The following is an 18,939-nucleotide window of genomic DNA, read 5'->3' on the forward strand; positions in this document are numbered from 1 at the left end:
AAAATAAAATCTATTTATTATCTATCTGATTATTTTGCAAAGTCAAAAACTTACCAGAACTAGGACTTCGCGCTAATTTTCGAGTAATCATTACACACATTAAAATTATACTAAATATTAAATACAAAACGAACAATATGGTCGCTTCAAAGTATTCGCAAAAGCAACCGCGGTTACCAGAATTTTAAACTAAACAGAAAGACTATGAATCTATGCAGCCAAGGGTTGCCTGAAATATCAGTTTTACTCATATTTTAACTTATTTGAATTCTGGTGGAAGTTGACTAATGTAGAAACGAAAATAAAGCCAAAATAATAAGATAAATATATTAATAAATATAACATTTTTCATAAAAATTAATCGATTTCTTTTAAATTTCAGTTCTTCATATTTTGCTTAGTTGTGAATCTAAATGATTCATATAAAAGTTTATGTCAGAACCGGAAATGAAAACATTAGCAAGGTCTTTACTTTGTCAGTTCCCTAGATACCAGAATGTGATAATAAATGTGTTATTATTGAATGCGGAAATTTCCTTAAATTACCAGAGATCAAAATATTTACGAATATAGATTCTAAATTATTGGTGCTTAAAATTTAAATTTTTTATATACTTTAAACTGTTCATATAGACTCCAAATTGAAATCAAAGGTCTGCATGAATCAGTATCAATGTATTTCAAATTTTAAATTATTTTCGCCGTTGTTTGTATATGAAGACCTCATTAGAAGTTGAGACACATACCATTAACTTACTTCAAAATAAAGTCACTGTACATATTTATGTATTTAAGCGCATCTGTTCCCATTAAATGCAAAATTCTTAGAAAATACAATCATTTCGACCACTCAGTAAAAAGGCATTGTCGCTTAATATCCGATGTATTACTAAGATAATTAAATAACTGCATGTTTCTAGAAACCACCACTTATAATTTTTGTTTGTACATGCAAATCTGAAAAAAAAAGCGCTTATTAATACCTTAATACCAAAGGCAGAAAGAAATTACAAAATATACAAAAATCAGAAGGCTACTCGATATTTCAACTTTTATCTGAGTATGTTGTTATTGGAAATACAACTTCTATTTGAAGTCAGTAGGGAAAAAAAGATATGAACAAGTTACGCACCTCATTTTCTACTTTTCCAATTAAGACCTTTAAAACTACGATGCAATCTAATTCCCAAAACAAGTTTCTCCAAATTAGAACGCATGAAAAATGCTTTCCAGGGGGAAAAAATTGGAAAACACACATTAGTATTAGCTAGCTAATACTCTTCGGAAACTGACCAGCCAAGAATAGATTTTTTTTTTCATTTGCAGGTTGAAAACTGAAAGGGAAAACTCGATAACATCTTTTCGCTGCTTTTAATCTTAAAATAATTGTCTTCAGCCTTTATTTCTTTGAATGATAAAGTAACTGATTTCATAACTGTTAGACCAAGCTGTAAAATAAAATTACTAATCACTGAACGTGAATTATAACAAGGATATGAATAGTCGTAAAAACTGCCATAAGATGGACTGCGTTTTAATTTGGATGTTGGCTGTACATCGAAAATTTCAGCTCTACGTGTACTTTATGATACAGATTGCCATATTCAGTTATTTCATGTTTTTAAGGTGAATTTTATCATGTGCAAGATTTTGTATATGCTTATGAAAGAAACAAACATAATAAAGGCAGTTGCATAATTCGTAATATCTTCAATCTTTGAATGAATTAAAAGAAACTGGAAGGCAGTCACATATCATATAATACAAAAATAATGAAATGATATCAGATTTCTTTAGGTTATTTTTAATATTGATTTATTGTTTGAGGGTAGATTTTCAAGGTTTAGTTTTTGCGGCTTTCCATAATAAAACTGAAGCTTATTTTCGTTGTATTTTTCATCAGTATCAGAATCATTATCAAATCGTTCAAGTTTCTGAAGAACGTAATATTCGTATTTGTCGAATATTTCTTCTCTTTCATATTATTTAAATATATGAATATATCACAGCAAACAAGGACTATTTGTCTTGTATTTGTGGAGGACTTTGTAAAGAATTAAATAGGTTAGACATGGGCGGTAAACATGTAAATTAACTATGCATCCAGGCCATTCGTCTATGTTTTAACCTAGATGAAACTGCCACTGCATTAGAATGTTGGCAGTCTGATCTTTAATATTCGGCTGTAAATAGTTTTTTTTCCTTCCCCCCCCCCAAATTTGGTTCTCTTTTTTAACACAAGTTGCACAGTTTGTTCATTTGTAGGACCAATACGAGAAGGCTGGATTCGTTGAAAGATACTGAAATAGTATTTATACTTTATATATGCCTTTTATTGTCGCTTTTTGCGTGTTAGATGGAATGTCAGTTACCAAAAACAGAGAAAAAGAGACGCAGGTGTACTTACAATTTTTACAGGGCTGTTTTAGACATTTCCTTTTGCTTTCCATGATACCGGCCAAATGATGGCCCTAGGACTGGGCAGATATACAATATATCTTCCTCTCATAATTATTGTAGCAGAATAAAATTTAATATATATAATCGAAATAGAAATTGAAAAGCTAACAAGTAATGTGACGTAAGACCTATTTGGTCTTAAAACTTTTTTGCACAAAATGCTGCAAAAATATAAAATAATAGGAAGAAATATTGTAGCGAGCTTGCTAAAACGTTACCAGGAGCTGTAGCTCCATGAAATAGTTCAACGCAGTATTACTAAAATATTAACATAGAAGAATTTAAAAAAAAAATATTAACATGATGTAAGGTTTATATTTATTTTAACTAACATTTATTTTAAGTTTAAACTATCTTTCCTGTCAAGCCTTACTTTCCCCTGGAATTGCCAATGCCAGAGTATGTAAATTTTAGTAGAACGCGCAAGGATTCAAATTGTCAGCGGAAGTATCTGAGTTAAATAGAAAGGAAACGAGTTCGAAGAGTGCTTTCTTACTTCACGAGCGTGGAGGTGGCTAGTTAGAAATTGAAGAACCACGCGTTTCGGCCTGTGTGCTTGCCTCGGCAGTTTGTTAATCTTTCAACGTAATATTCAGAGTTTGCTGAATTATCAGCGGTATTTTAGAACACGGTGAGGTTAGTTACGTTTAGAGAGCTTCGTAGTTAGTCACTTGTTATTATCTCTTTTCAGTTTCTTATTTTTATTTTACCGCCGGGTCGGCGTAGTTTGTGAGCGTCAAGAGCACACATTTGTAATTTCTAAAGTTGAATAAAAAGGGACTTAAACCCTTCTCAAGACTCTGTCTAATTTCCAGTTCTCAGCAGTCACCACTTTTGTTGCGTGCAGGTTGGAAGCGCGCAACTTTACAATGGAAAAATATATTAGCACAGGAGAGGCAAGTAAAAATTTTTTGCTAATGCTTTAAGTATGATACTGCTGTTCCAGAGTACACAAGTAACATCAATAAAAAAAAATAATTCAATACTAAAGTAGTTAAAGTTTATGCGAAAAAACCTCCTGTAATAACTATTAAACAATTTAATCTACAAAAACAAAATTGGAAAAATGAAAAAAACTAAATACATTTTTTAAAAACCTAAAAAACATAAATTTTGTTCGCAAACAAAAAAAAATTATAAAGAAATAATATGCAAAGAATGGACTAAATGGTCAATCAGCCCAGTTTGAGGTTTCACACAGATTTATCAAGGGAAAAGCATAAGAATACTCGAATTAAGCTACCATAAGCACTTTCGTCAAACGAAACAATTGCGACTTAAGGAGGTAATTCAGTTATACAATTATTTAATTAAAAAATCTTATTTTAGTAATGTCTCAATAGCTTCATCTCTTTTCCCGACGTGCTTGCAATTTACATTAAAATTGAACTTAAATAACAAAATAGAACACACAAAATGTTTAATTATTTTCTTTAAATTTAGCAATAGCCTATTAATTTCACATTTCAATTTGTATCTGCCCTTTCTGTTCCAAATTATGTATAATAATTTACAATAAAAACAGTACTAAAGAAATAGTAAAATAATTGTGCAGTGTATTTGAGCAAGAAAAAACTGAAACGTTAAACTCATCTGAATCATTATACTGGTAAGCTGAAACAAAACGCAAATTAAAATTATTAAAGAGTTTAAATTAAGTTAGTACCTAGCATAATCAGAAGCACATCTTTAAGAAATCTTTAAAGAAACAAAAAACACTAATTCGCATACTTCAAAAAATGAAATTGTTGACATACATAACATGAGCTTCGACTAACATGGCTTAAAATAACGAATAATGAACTTAGTGGAAATAACTCCAGCAATATCAATTTTATTGATTTTTGACTTCTCACTTACAGCATCGTCTTTTAGTTTAACGGTAAAAATCAATGAAAAGTTTTCATAAATATCGATAGTTAATAGTGTGGCCATGACGTTTACTATTTTCTTCCTTTCTGCTTTTAATCCTCCTCGATTTAACTTTGAATGCATCATTGATTTCGTTTAGTTGATTTGCTCTTTCTGAATACTTCAGCGTTAAGGTGATTAAATAACGGCCTTGATAAACTATAAATTATTGAATGGAAAACGAATCCCCATTTGAAATAGATGTAACGATTTGACTTCCTAAGTAATTTTACCTATTATTTTGCTTCATAAAGTACTCATTTCCGATTACCTTCTCGTAGTAACCGAAAAAAATTAATTTAATTTTTTTTTTTTTTTTTTACATAAAACTTTGTGAAACATGGTTTCGTTCCAGCTCCAAGAAATCTGTCAAGATATAAGAAAAACGTTCGCCATTATCATTATGAATAATCACTTTTTTTAATACATTTGACTAATATTATGCAATATTTGTTATACTAAGGGACTTGCATAATAGGCGTTTCGACCTGTTTTTAAATAGCCATTTTATTCAACTTTCAATAGCTAATATTTTGGGCTCGACCAAGTGAAGGGGCAGAAACTTTAATTACGCTAATACGTATTGTATAACAGCATTCTATATTTCATAAAAACTCCAGAACCGTAGCTGAATATTCAAGGGCTGCAAATCCATACCTAAATCGTATAAGATATTTTCTCCCTCCTTTTCGCAGGCCTTCGTGGTGTAGCGGTAGCACACTCGGTGCGTATTCGAGAGGTCCAGGTTCAAGTGCCGGAGAGGGCATTATTAATTTTTTATGTCTCCAGCTACAGTTGAGTAAAAATTAGAAGCTTTATTTCTCCTCCTCTGTGTTCAGAAATTTATATTATAACAAATTAAAATTTGAAAGTACTGTACGATGCGTTTGAGAGTTTCTCTTTCAGGTCAAAAAAATTTTTTTTTCCTTTATATCTCTTCGTTTATAATTGTTGTTTGATTTTATTACATATGAACTGAAGTATACATATCGATCTTTATGAAAGAATATTATAAAAGGTTTTGCAATTGAGTGAAGAATAAATCACACATTTTAAATAAGTTTTGAATGCTTTTCTTAAATTTAAGCTTCTGCACTGTCTAGAAAAAAATAAATTAATAGTAGGTGACAGCGCACATAACAGAGAAACTGTTTTTAGAGAAACGAAAATTATTTTTAATTAAGATATTTTTCGTCTTTGACATGGAAATTAATAACTTTTATTTTCCCTCACAATTGCCATGCAGACCAAAACCCTGAGATTAAATCTACTTTTTAGTAATGGAATTAATTCGTTAGATGTGAACTGGATTACAAGTTAAATTTTTTTTTGACATTCAAATTCTTTTATCTCTCGAATCATCAAAAAGACTTTAAGTTCCGAAGATCGAACCCTAGAATTATTTTTAGCATAGGAATTTTTTTTAATTCTAACCTAAAAATTGTTAACTTTTAAATAGAAACTTTAAAAGGATTACTTTGGATGTTCACTAAAAGCGAAAATCATTGCAATTTCAGAATTTTTTTAGAATCATTATTTTCACACATGACGGCCTTTAGTGCTGCCCTGTTTCAGTATAAATTCCAGCGAAATTTGCCAGATCAGCAATCAGAACTGCACATCACTGAATATTTTCAAACCTTTCTCTCGAGTTGTCTTGTTAACTCTGGACAAAGATAACATTTTACCAATCAATCTGGCAACTCATGTGGTGATGTACAGAAAGTTTTTACACATTTTAGAACGATTTGGGGATGGTTTAATTAATGTTTAAAATGTAATGAGCATTTTTAATGTACGATCTGACAAACTCTTTTCTGTACCATACGTTTGGATCGTAATATTTATAACAGAAGGGCATTTCTTAAAATTTACAGCGGTATCTATTTACATTCCTCTTTCACAACTTTCCATAAACCATCAATCGCGGGGGGTTTGTGCTTATAGTGAACTCTTGACCAATGACATAATAGTTCGTTAAGTTAAACATCAGAGAATATGTTGAAAATGTACATAAACAATACCTGTATCAGTTTTAATTTTTTCCAAGAAATGCAGTGGTACTTTCCTTGTTTCACTCTCTGAAACTCAATAGAAAAAAGAAATGGATTTTTTTTCTGTAAATATATTATGCCGAACTTTCCTTTATAGTACATTGCGTTAGTTGATTTTAAACTTTTCCCCATTTTTCTTATTTTTAATTCCCTGTTAATGAATTTTGTTACAATGATAAACATTTACTGAAACTTTCTTTGCATTGACGAAACCAGATTTATAATTTTTTCCCTCTTTGTCTTCGATAATAAATAAATCTTTTTTTTTTTTTTTTTTTTTTTTTTTTAAACGTAAGACTAAAATTTACGCAACCCGTGTATAAAAATTATAGCTATCCAGCTTGTGGGAACAACCGAAGCAATAGTTCAAATAAATTAAAATTTTATATTAGAAGACAAAATGAGTCTACAAGCCTTGAGACAGGCCCTCAAACTCTCAATATTACGGTAAGCAAACCAGTGATGAAATAACGAAGACATTTGGCTAAGAGAATTCATAGCGAGATGTCAGCTATAGCTGCCAAAATCCTCTGTCTTAAGAACTTGGTGCTTAATATAAGAATTAATTTGAATATTGATGGGAGACGACGGAAGTAGAAATGAAAATTAATTATATTAACATAACTGGTTAATAAACATAGAATTTTTGTTAGAGATAGCGTAGCTTGATCAGTTGAGCCGATCACCTTGCTTCACTTACTTAAGCCGTGTTAGCTTGAGCATAAGAAAATCTTCTCTTTAAAATGGCAGGAGTAAATGTAACAAAAAAGGTCTAAACACATCGAGTTTTGTTAATGCGTAGAAACCATTTACCTTCAGATAATTATATATATGTTTCCAATGTAAATGATAGGTTTTTTTGTATCCTAAATATCAAATGATACCTGTTCAGTTTGCCACGGAAATAAAACGTGGTTTTATCATGGAATATTAGCCTGCTGTTAGTGTCATCCACTTGGAGATTTACGCTAAACTTTATCCATTTGACAGTTCGGCAGTTTTTAGTGCTCATGTTTTATCAAACTTAAAAAACTGAGCTGCAGAAGCTTGTGCAACGCTCGTTATAATTTTACTTGCTTGGCTGCATGATGCACGGACTTGCTGGTGCTTCCATTATTGATCGTCTATTGGTTGTTCACCTGGGCGGAAGTCAGAATGTTTGTAATTTCTTCTCGTACAAACACACCTTGTTCTTAACCCATTTCATCTGCTTCGTGATATTGTGATAGTGAAGTACGCTGTTAGCAAATCTGATTAAAAAATGTCTCTAAACAATGATTACTTTTAGAGATTTTCCGTATTCTAGAAAACAGTGAATTGTTTTTCTCTGAACATAATCAGTAATAAGAAAGTTCTCACGAATGTTAAATAAAAGTTGGAGAGTTAACCTTTCGTTTGATGTATTTATCTGTAAAATAAATTTATTATAGGAATCACAAATATGATTTCTCTTTGTACCATTCATCCTGAATTAATTTATATGTTTGTTATATTGTGGAGCGAAAGTGAGCTCAAAGAGTCTTATCTGTGTCAAACGTTACCTATGCTAAAGTTTGTCTATATCCTAATAGTAAAAACGGACCTAAACAAAGATAAGGATATCGATTGTAATAAAGTGTCTAGCAGTTTCCGAATTCAACATGTTTTGTTGAAGCATGAAGAGTTATGACATATATATAGAATACATGCACTTCGATTTTTTATTTTCATCTTGCTTTTACTTATGTAGCTTTCATAAATTATGTTATAATTTTAGTGAAAATTGTGTTTGATAGCAGACCGACCAGTTAGATCTGGGTTTCAGATTTGATGGCTTCGAGTTCTATATTTGATCGCAGCACCTGATGTTATCCTCTATTCAGTTCTGATAAATGTGCTCAGTATTCATTATAAGAGTATTGTAAAAGCGAATGCATACATTTGTGTTATTTGAAGGCTAAAAGTTAGTCTAATTGAAGTTTCCAGAGAACGGCAGTTTGAAGTAATAATTGTTTGAAATGGCGCCTATACACGTATGGGAATACTTTAGAAAATGAAAAATCACTGATTAAAACAAAACGTTTATGGGATTAAAATCCAGCAGAATTCTTCAGCACATTTCGTGAATATTTAGTATTTACGAAGTGAATAGTCGTACAACATTCTTTCAGGGTACTAGGCTTATATGAAAGACATGCTAGATATATATTATGATTAAATATTATTAAATTCATAACTATTAACAGATTGAAGAATTGTAGTGCAGGCACTAGATCCATGCAACCGGTATAGTTGCAATCGGCGGCAGAATAAAGAAGGGAAAAATTTAGAGCCACAACAAATTTTAGAAAGATGCTGTAAACTAATGCGATGTTTGTGGAGGGCTAGAAGGAGAAAAGTTCGTGAAGCAAAATGCGAGAAAAATCACGAGTTAAAGAGCGATTTCACTGACATATGTATTTTGACAGAAGTTGTGTATTAGGAGAAATATGTTTGTGTCCAATTGGTCGTTCATTGTTTGATGTAGCTTAAGTAAAACGAAAATAGGATTATAAAGGTAAAATATTTTTATCGCGAATAACGCCAGTTGACAAAACGTGAATTGGAAGCTTTGAATAGAAATAAAATCGTTTTCAGTCTAGTGAAATTAATTCTCTCTTCGACATCAAAAGTTTCAACGTGCTCAAACATTAGTTACGTAAATGGTGGAATAACCAAGGCATTATTTCGAAAGATGTCAAATGAAAAAAAAAAAATGTGTTTTATGCGCAAAAAATGAACCAGTAGCATTTTAGTGTGAAAGGTTGCAACAAATATGAAGAAATTTGATTAAAACTGATACGGCATGCTTACGATGGGGAATTAACTTCGAATTACACCTGTAATGGGATAAAATCACCAGATTTCAAATTCCTCTCCAAATTGAAATAGCTTTCGCGGGGACAGCGATTTCCCTCTGCGAAAGAGGTTTTTCAGAAGTTAACTAAGCTAGTCAGAGATTAAAAAAGCTAGTATCCCAATAAAAACAGAAAACCGTCTGAGAGAATGGATTGCGATCGTCGTTGATAAACAAGAGGTTACACAGAAATAATGTAAGCAGGAATTGTCTGAAATAAAATTAACCTGATAAAAAAAATGGAGACCATTGATTTTGAATTGCTTTCGTATTTTATATTTTGTGTTATCCTGATGGCCATTATCTACTCTAAAAGTAACATGGCTGTGCTGATAATAGTCAGATATAGAACTATTTTCAATTCTATTTGTTAGTATAATGATAAAAATAGAGTGGACAGTTTGAAATAGATTAAATTGCTACATACATAATGCAATTTAAGGCATCAAATTAGTAATTAATAAAGAAATGCATCATTGCATGATTTCTATTTCCAAAAGCCGCTTGTATTTCGTAAATTAATCTCTGTTTGCTGAGAGCAAGTCGCATTTACTATGCCAAAGAGCCTCAAGGTTTCGAGCAGAAGTTTGGTCTGACCTGAAAAATACTGTATTACTTATTGTTGGTGAATGGCCCATTACGTAGGTTCTTGTTTATTTAATAGAAGAGTGCATAATCCGATGAAAGAAATCCTGGCAATTTATCATATATTTTTGTAGATATAATTAAGCAAGTACCTGGGGCAACATTTATGCATTTTCAAATGTCCGTGCACTATTTAAGTGGAGTTCCTCTCTCAAGACCAGTTTGAGTTAACACATATAGAGGATGGATGTAGAGAATCTAGAGCTGAAAAAACTGCTTTCCAAAATATTCTACCACAAAGTATTGCACGTAATTATCGTCAAGAATAAGACTGAGTGTATCTCCAAGTATATCATTCAATTTAGAGGTAGTTATTATTTTTGAATAGGGGTAAGCAAAACCACACCCTTATGGGATCATTTAACACGTAGTTTTTAAATTCCTATAGATTACGTTTTTCATGGAAATAACAATAATTTTTTTTTTTAAATTTAAAGAATATAAAATAATAAAATCTAAATTAATCTAAACCATTCCATTCCTACAAATCACCGTTTGTTTACTACGTATATAGAATTTAAATGGTTGTGGGACTCGGTTTAGGAGTGTATTGTAAGATTCTGTTTTAGAGTGTTTTTCCTTTTGAAAGAAAGGGACTTACGCTTTTGGATCGATTTCGAAAGAAAGCTAGCTTAATTCAAAATCTGCGTAAATGTAAGGTGTCTCCCTTTCAAACATTTGTAAGTTAAGTATATATTGTAAATGCTTTCTAACTGCAAATTTTAAATATACATGAGGAAGACTACAAAAGACGTTGATATTAACTATCATGAATGGCGTGTATGGGTTTAAAAAGGTAAATCGGCTTTTTCTTCAGCTATTAACTTAAAATAGGTTTGGTTTACCTTTTATCAACAATAAAATCCAGATATTAATTTTGCAAAATAAGAAACTGCATGCGTGAAATTATTGAAGTTATCTGCTTTAAATTAAAAAGCAGAGAAACATGAATTATGCATACCTTCCAAAATACAGATATACATATAATTAATTGAATTTTGTATATTGAATTGACAAAATATAATAAATGAGTGAAATAAATGTATTATTGAAACGTAACACATATATTTAATTCAATTTCAACCTGTATTTAATTGGAACTCCTGCCATGTTGTCCAAGCAGCCCACCTTTGAAATTAACTCATCTTTATTGTAATCAGTATGTAATATTTTCTTCCCTGCAATCAATTTATATGTTAAAATGCAGTTATCCATTAACCACATGATTAGAAGAAATTAAATAGTTGTTAATATTTCATTCAAAATGATCACTTCATGAATACACTGAACCTTAAATAGTGCATTCTTATTCCATTACAAGAATTCACATCCAGCATTACCATTTTAAAGAAATATTTATGAGACTTAAACATTCTCAGTTTTGCAAATACTTCTTTTCGATGTTAATCTGAAAAATATTACGAACGCTTTCAAATCTAGAATAATGACAAAATGTTGAAGATTGAATTCGGCATCCACGTGCAGGTCTCTTTTAATCTTAGAAGTTCCTTGTATCAATAGCGTTTCTGGGAAAAAAAGAAAAAGAATAAATTAGGCTAAGAAAGAATTACTACAGTATTCGAAATTATTTTCAGGGAAAGTTTATGCATAAATTTGAATCTGAAGCATACAACTAATTAGGACAGAAAGAAAGATTTGTGAAATGGAAAAATTTCCATAAAGTAGCTTCTTGTCTTATTAGAGAATATTCAGTTGCAATTTATTTCGTTATAAAACTTTCTGAAGATAGAGGTATAGTGAAATATAATGAATTATGTAGATGAAGAAATCTTAAGACAGAAACCATAAATTTTACCAAAATTTTCTATGTGACTATATTTCAGTAAATAATGACTTTATACAGCTATTAAAACACACACACATCTGTATATATATAATATATATCTGTATATCTATATATATGTATCTCTCTCTCTCTCTCTCTCTATATATATATATATATATATATATATTTATAAGTGCGTGTGTGTAAGATAAAAAATATGTAAATCAGCTTTATAATTTAATTTAATAATATATTTTCAATTGCTCTTCTTTAATTTGGTTATTTCCTCTTTATTCTAAAACATTTTAAAACTAAAACTTTTAAAATTAAACTTTTCTAACGTGCTAACATAAATCAAAACTTTTCTCTCAGCAGACTGCCATATTAGATAAACACACTCTTCGCTTGAATCTATGTTGCATCTTGAACGCAGTATCGCTATGCTCTCTTCCATTCGCAATAGTATTAAAAAAAGTAAATATTCTGAACATAGACACTATTAGATTGCCAAATAAATACTGGGAACAAATGTCAAGTTAAATAAAAATAGAATTTAACCCACCTTGATTGTCAAGTTTCCTAATCAGTATGCATTAGCATTCTACGCAATCAGAATTCTTCCTTTCAGTACGGATCTATTATGTTTCCGTAGCTTATATATATAACGTGTATATATATATATATATATATATATATAACGATGTACTTTTGGCGGGAGAAAATCACAATTCTCGTTCTAGTCATGGCCGAAAATACTGCTGCGTAGATGACTGGAAATTGTGTCTTAGAATGATCCGATGGAATTTTAGGATCATGAACAGCTTGACAGTTAAACATAATTTATTTTTGGATGTTGAATTTCTCAGTACATATCTTAATAACTAATAGAAGAGTAGAAGTGCTAAACGCTCCCCATAAATTTAGAAATGCAATTACATTTTAAATAAAGCGAATAGCTGGCAGAGGCTGAGCGACACGCTGTCAGCAGTCAGGCGAAGAAGCGAGAGAGAGAGATACTACGCAGTTATTAGCTGTTTATACTAAATAGGTGCATAAGTGTAGCTAATCTGTAACTGGTTAATTTTGGGTTTTAATTCCATTTTTCAGGCAGCATTATGTAACATGGAAAGATCCAGAATTTGGGAGAACAGATAAATTTGAGGGGCAGAACACCCAATTTAGAATAGTTAATTTTGAAGCCACCAATTGTTTCTTAACGCAGTCATCGTATTTTGTCATATTGTATATATATATATATATATATATATATATATATCTGTGTGTGTAAATTATATGTATATATCTTTGCAAAAAATAATAGATAGTAAAATGACTAAAAAATCAAGATAATAGTACCTGTTCACGGCTCACAATCACCCATTGAGTGTTCAAATTAGTAGTTGGTCGAACCGCCCCTGGCGGCAATGCATGCTTGAACTCGTCGAGGCAAGGAGTGGTAGAGATTTCTAATGTCATCCTGCGACACATTCTGCCAGGCATCCATCAGTTATCGCTTTGGATCTGCGAAATTTTGTGGTGCCCGAATCTGGCAGTCTACCATGTCCCAGACATTCTCGATTGGTGAAAGGTCTGGTGACCTTGCTGGCCAAGGAAGAGTATCAACCGCACGGAAACAGTCCAGAGATATGTGAGCGGTATGTGCCCTGGCATTATCTTGTTGGAAAATGGCCCCAGGATAAAGTGGCATGAAGGGTAATGCAACCGGCCGCAGGATAGTATCAACATACCGTTGAGCGGTTAAAGATGTACGGAGGATGACTAAAGATGACCTGCTGCCATAAGAAATAGCGCTCCACATCATCATTCCAGCGTTTAAGTCAGTATGCCTTTGTAAAACAAAGGCTGATTGGAACCGCTGGCCCCGTCCTCTCCAGACACGAATGCGGTGATCATCTGCTTCAAGAGTGAAGCGGAATTCATGGCTGAACATTATTCGATGCCATTCTGATGGCAGTCATGATGATGAGCTGCGACACCACTCCAGACGACTCCGCGGATGTTGTGGGGTCAAAGGCAAACGTCTTAAAGGCCTCAGAGAAGCGCCGCGAGATAGTGGACGGTACCACGTAAGGTATAGACTTGGCTGTAGTGCGTTGAATAGTCGACAATGATACCGTAGAGTGGTTCGGGCCTGGCGAACAATCATCCTATCTTGCCTCGAATTTGAGCTACTTGGCCTTCTACAGCGTTCATTTTGTCGGCAGTTTCCTTGTAGCAACCATTGCTGCCAACATCTTTGCACAGCAGTGTCTGTACGCTGCAGTGACGGCCTATTGCTCGGTATGACCACCCAACATCACGCAACCCTACAATGCGACCACGTTCGAAGTCGTTTAGTTGTTTGTAAGGTTTTCGATATCGTTGTAATGGCATCTTTAGTTACTTTTATACATAATTACAAAGGAAGCAACAACAACAACAAAAAAGATGAATTTTTCGCTTTTGTTATTGGTCATATACCTTGCGAATTGCGTGCTATGATCACAATTCCTATTCATTTGCCTTCAAACTTTGATCATTTGCATATTCGATCAAGATGTTTTTGCATACGAAATTTCGTCACGATCGCAAAAGTCCTTCGAGTTTCTTGCAAAAGAGTGTACATATATCCGTATATAGAGTTTTTTTACCTATATATATATATATATGGATTTTAGGTAGAAAAATATATATATAGTTACCTATATATATATATATATATAAGTAAAAAAACCTATTCCGTATTGCTCGAGATTGTGATGATTTTAAACAAAATAACTCTCACATTTATTACTACACTCTGTGTATGTGTATAAATATATATAAAAAATAAGTATAAGAGAAGTACGAGAAATATATTTTTATAACATACCTGTAAATCAAATTTACACATTGAACTTTACGTAAAAGAACTAAAGGTTTCCTGAAGGCAATAGTCTCCAGTGCATATTTTTATTACCTATTATCAGAGTAATTATAATTTAATATTTCTAAGGTAGTATTAGTTTAATGTAGTGTAGAAGAAAAGAAATTATTAAATTATTAAATAGTAAATAATGGATATTTCCACAAGTTATTTTAGGTTGTCTACAAAACTTCTACATAAAGGTAGTGTAAAAATTTTAAAAAATATTTTCATTTACAAAGTATAACCTGTTATTGAATAACAGAGGTAACGAAATATATTGCGGTATTAATTCTTCATTATCTAAGAGGTCTTGAATTTATATCATCAATAAACTTGCAATACACTATGCAAACACGTCATTTTGTAGGATTAATTTTTGTCTAATGTTTTCTTTAACAAATCGTTTGTACCTTATACTATTTATTCTAGTGCAAACTAATTATTGTTTCATAAGGATTACCTTTATTAACAAATAATATTTATTATGAAAAAACAGTTTGAAAATTCTTTTTGAAATGTTTATTTATGTAGTTTAACATAACGTTGTCTAATTTAAGAGTAAAGTCCACTTCCACTATTAATACATGGCAAGTTAAGGATTTAGAAACAAAGTACCTTTATTCCTAATTTAAGAAGCAAAAACAAGTCATAATAATGTGGTCATTTTCTAGTATTATATTGCTGCCTTTACAGGGTGTTATGATATTACCTATTGTTTTATAATTTATTTTATATTTTATTATTTGTTGCATTTTATGTAATAATTTTAGCAAGTATATTTGTGTAGTCGTATTTGTGGCCACATACTGTATGTTTAAAATGGTAATTTAATTTATAGAACTGTAAATATTTTGATTCTAAATTGATCACTATTTAAATTTCTGAAATGGCTTATATATATGATATAAGCCAAAACACTACTGGTGGGCGATAAACTATCCAAATTTTGATAGGGATTTTTATATGCCAAATTTTGATAGAAATTTGAGGGATATTTTAAAATATTCTGGGAAACACATTTTTGTAGTCCTAGTCCTTTGCCCACCAGCGGCCGAGCGATAATTGGTTTGGTTTGGTTTATTTAATTTCGGCAAAGCACACTAGGGCTATCTACATAAGAGGAGGGATGCCTTCGTGGAGGAATTTCTAAGGAAAACTGACTCGTATACACGTTGCACATGTGGAAAACCACGAAAACACCCATGCAGCCAGCCCGTTCGCGGGATTCGAACCTCGGACCGAACTACCAGTGTTCAGCGACTTTACCGCTCGGCTGCTGGTGGGCCTCGGCCGAGCGATAAAGTTCCAGGACACCGATAGTTTTGGTCTAAGGTTCGAATCCCGCGAACGGGCTGGCTGTATAGTTGTTTTCGTGTTTTTTTCCATGCGTAGTTTTCCTTAGAAAGTCCTCTACGAAGTCCTCCAAATATTCCTTTTGTGTAGTGCCTTAGGGCGGAACCCGTAAATAATAATAATAATAGGATAGAACGTTCTTAATTCTTCCAGAAGGCTAGTCAAATCTGTCCGTCCGTCCGTCCGTCCGTCCGTCCGTCCGTCCGTCCGTCCGTCCGTCCGTCCGTCCGTCCGTCCGTCCATCCATCCATCCATCCATCCATCCATCCATCCATCCATCCATCCATCCATCCATCCATCCATCCATCCATCCATCCATCCATCCATCCATCCATCCATCCATCCATCCATCCATCCATCCATCCATCCATCCATCCATCCATCCATCCATCCATCCATCCATCCATCCATCCATCCATCCATCCATCCATCCATCCATCCATCCATCCATCCATCCATCCTCCATCCATCCATCCATCCATCCATCCATCCATCCATCCATCCATCCATCCATCCATCCATCCATCCATCCATCCATCCATCCATCCATCCATCCATCCATCCATCCATCCATCCATCCATCCATCCATCCATCCATCCATCCATCCATCCATCCATCCATCCATCCATCCATCCATCCATCCATCCATCCATCCATCCATCCATCCATCCATCCATCCATCCATCCATCCATCCATCCATCCATCCATCCATCCATCCATCCATCCATCCATCCATCCATCCATCCATCCATCCATCCATCCATCCATCCATCCATCCATCCATCCATCCATCCATCCATCCATCCATCCATCCATCCATCCATCCATCCATCCATCCATCCATCCATCCATCCATCCATCCATCCATCCATCCATCCATCCATCCATCCATCCATCCATCCATCCATCCATCCATCCATCCATCCATCCATCCATCCATCCATCCATCCATCCATCCATCCATCCATCCATCCATCCATCCATCCATCCATCCATCCATCCATCCATCCATCCATCCATCCATCCATCCATCCATCCATCCATCCATCCATCCATCCATCCATCCATCCATCCATCCATCCATCCATCCATCCATCCATCCATCCATCCATCCATCCATCCATCCATCCATCCATCCATCCATCCATCCATCCATCCATCCATCCATCCATCCATCCATCCATCCATCCATCCATCCATCCATCCATCCATCCATCCATCCATCCATCCATCCATCCATCCATCCATCCATCCATCCATCCATCCATCCATCCATCCATCCATCCATCCATCCATCCATCCATCCATCCATCCATCCATCCATCCATCCATCCATCCATCCATCCATCCATCCATCCATCCATCCATCCATCCATCCATCCATCCATCCATCCATCCATCCATCCATCCATCCATCCATCCATCCATCCATCCATCCATCCATCCATCCATCCATCCATCCATCCATCCATCCATCCATCCATCCATCCATCCATCCATCCATCCATCCATCCATCCATCCATCCATCCATCCATCCATCCATCCATCCATCCATCCATCCATCCATCCATCCATCCATCCATCCATCCATCCATCCATCCATCCATCCATCCATCCATCCATCCATCCATCCATCCATCCATCCATCCATCCATCCATCCATCCATCCATCCATCCATCCATCCATCCATCCATCCATCCATCCATCCATCCATCCATCCATCCATCCATCCATCCATCCATCCATCCATCCATCCATCCATCCATCCATCCATCCATCCATCCATCCATCCATCCATCCATCCATCCATCCATCCATCCATCCATCCATCCATCCATCCATCCATCCATCCATCCATCCATCCATCCATCCATCCATCCATCCATCCATCCATCCATCCATCCATCCATCCATCCATCCATCCATCCATCCATCCATCCATCCATCCATCCATCCATCCATCCATCCATCCATCCATCCATCCATCCATCCATCCATCCATCCATCCATCCATCCATCCATCCATCCATCCATCCATCCATCCATCCATCCATCCATCCATCCATCCATCCATCCATCCATCCATCCATCCATCCATCCATCCATCCATCCATCCATCCATCCATCCATCCATCCATCCATCCATCCATCCATCCATCCATCCATCCATCCATCCATCCATCCATCCATCCATCCATCCATCCATCCATCCATCCATCCATCCATCCATCCATCCATCCATCCATCCATCCATCCATCCATCCATCCATCCATCCATCCATCCATCCATCCATCCATCCATCCATCCATCCATCCATCCATCCATCCATCCATCCATCCATCCATCCATCCATCCATCCATCCATCCATCCATCCATCCATCCATCCATCCATCCATCCATCCATCCATCCATCCATCCATCCATCCATCCATCCATCCATCCATCCATCCATCCATCCATCCATCCATCCATCCATCCATCCATCCATCCATCCATCCATCCATCCATCCATCCATCCATCCATCCATCCATCCATCCATCCATCCATCCATCCATGCATGCATGCATGCATGCATGCATGCATGCTTTCGTCCTGTACTCTGTTGGGTGCCAGCGCACGTAGGAATACTAGGAAATTAAAGTGCAGACGTTGTGGCTAAAGACGCTTCCAATAGTGCATCCTTACTTGAGTGCCCAACAACACTTGCAACCTCGCTGCTAAAGCATTCCACATGCAAACTTCTTATAAGACACTGGCAAACCAGCTGGAATGATACAACGGGTCGACGTACACATGCAATGCTCCCAAGTGTAAGCATGGATCTGCAGAGCAAAACTGGCAGCATGTCACATTTCCTAACAGGACATGAACTGTACAAAGTCTATCTACATAGGTTTGTCTATCCGACACAGACATCTGCGACTATGGGAAAGTGGGCAG

At 34.6% G+C, this 18,939-nt stretch overlaps 1 protein-coding gene across 1 annotated transcript in view; it reads left to right on the top strand.

The window, feature by feature from the left end:
• The window catches only part of LOC146997775 (uncharacterized), a 112,882-nt gene extending 94,244 nt beyond the window's left edge, over window positions 1–18,638 (top strand). Inside the window, exon 4 of the mRNA XM_085814395.1 lies at window positions 16,146–18,638. Coding sequence (XP_085670521.1) covers window positions 16,146–18,638 — 2,493 coding nt within the window. The remainder of the gene's footprint in view (window positions 1–16,145) is intronic.
• The last annotated feature ends 301 nt before the right edge of the window (window positions 18,639–18,939 follow it).

Source organism: Stegodyphus dumicola, chromosome 4 (genome assembly GCF_044657685.1).
Source record: "Stegodyphus dumicola isolate Sdum_Otavi_A_Nest chromosome 4, ASM4465768v1".
In the NCBI taxonomy this organism is placed as follows: domain Eukaryota; kingdom Metazoa; phylum Arthropoda; class Arachnida; order Araneae; family Eresidae; genus Stegodyphus; species Stegodyphus dumicola.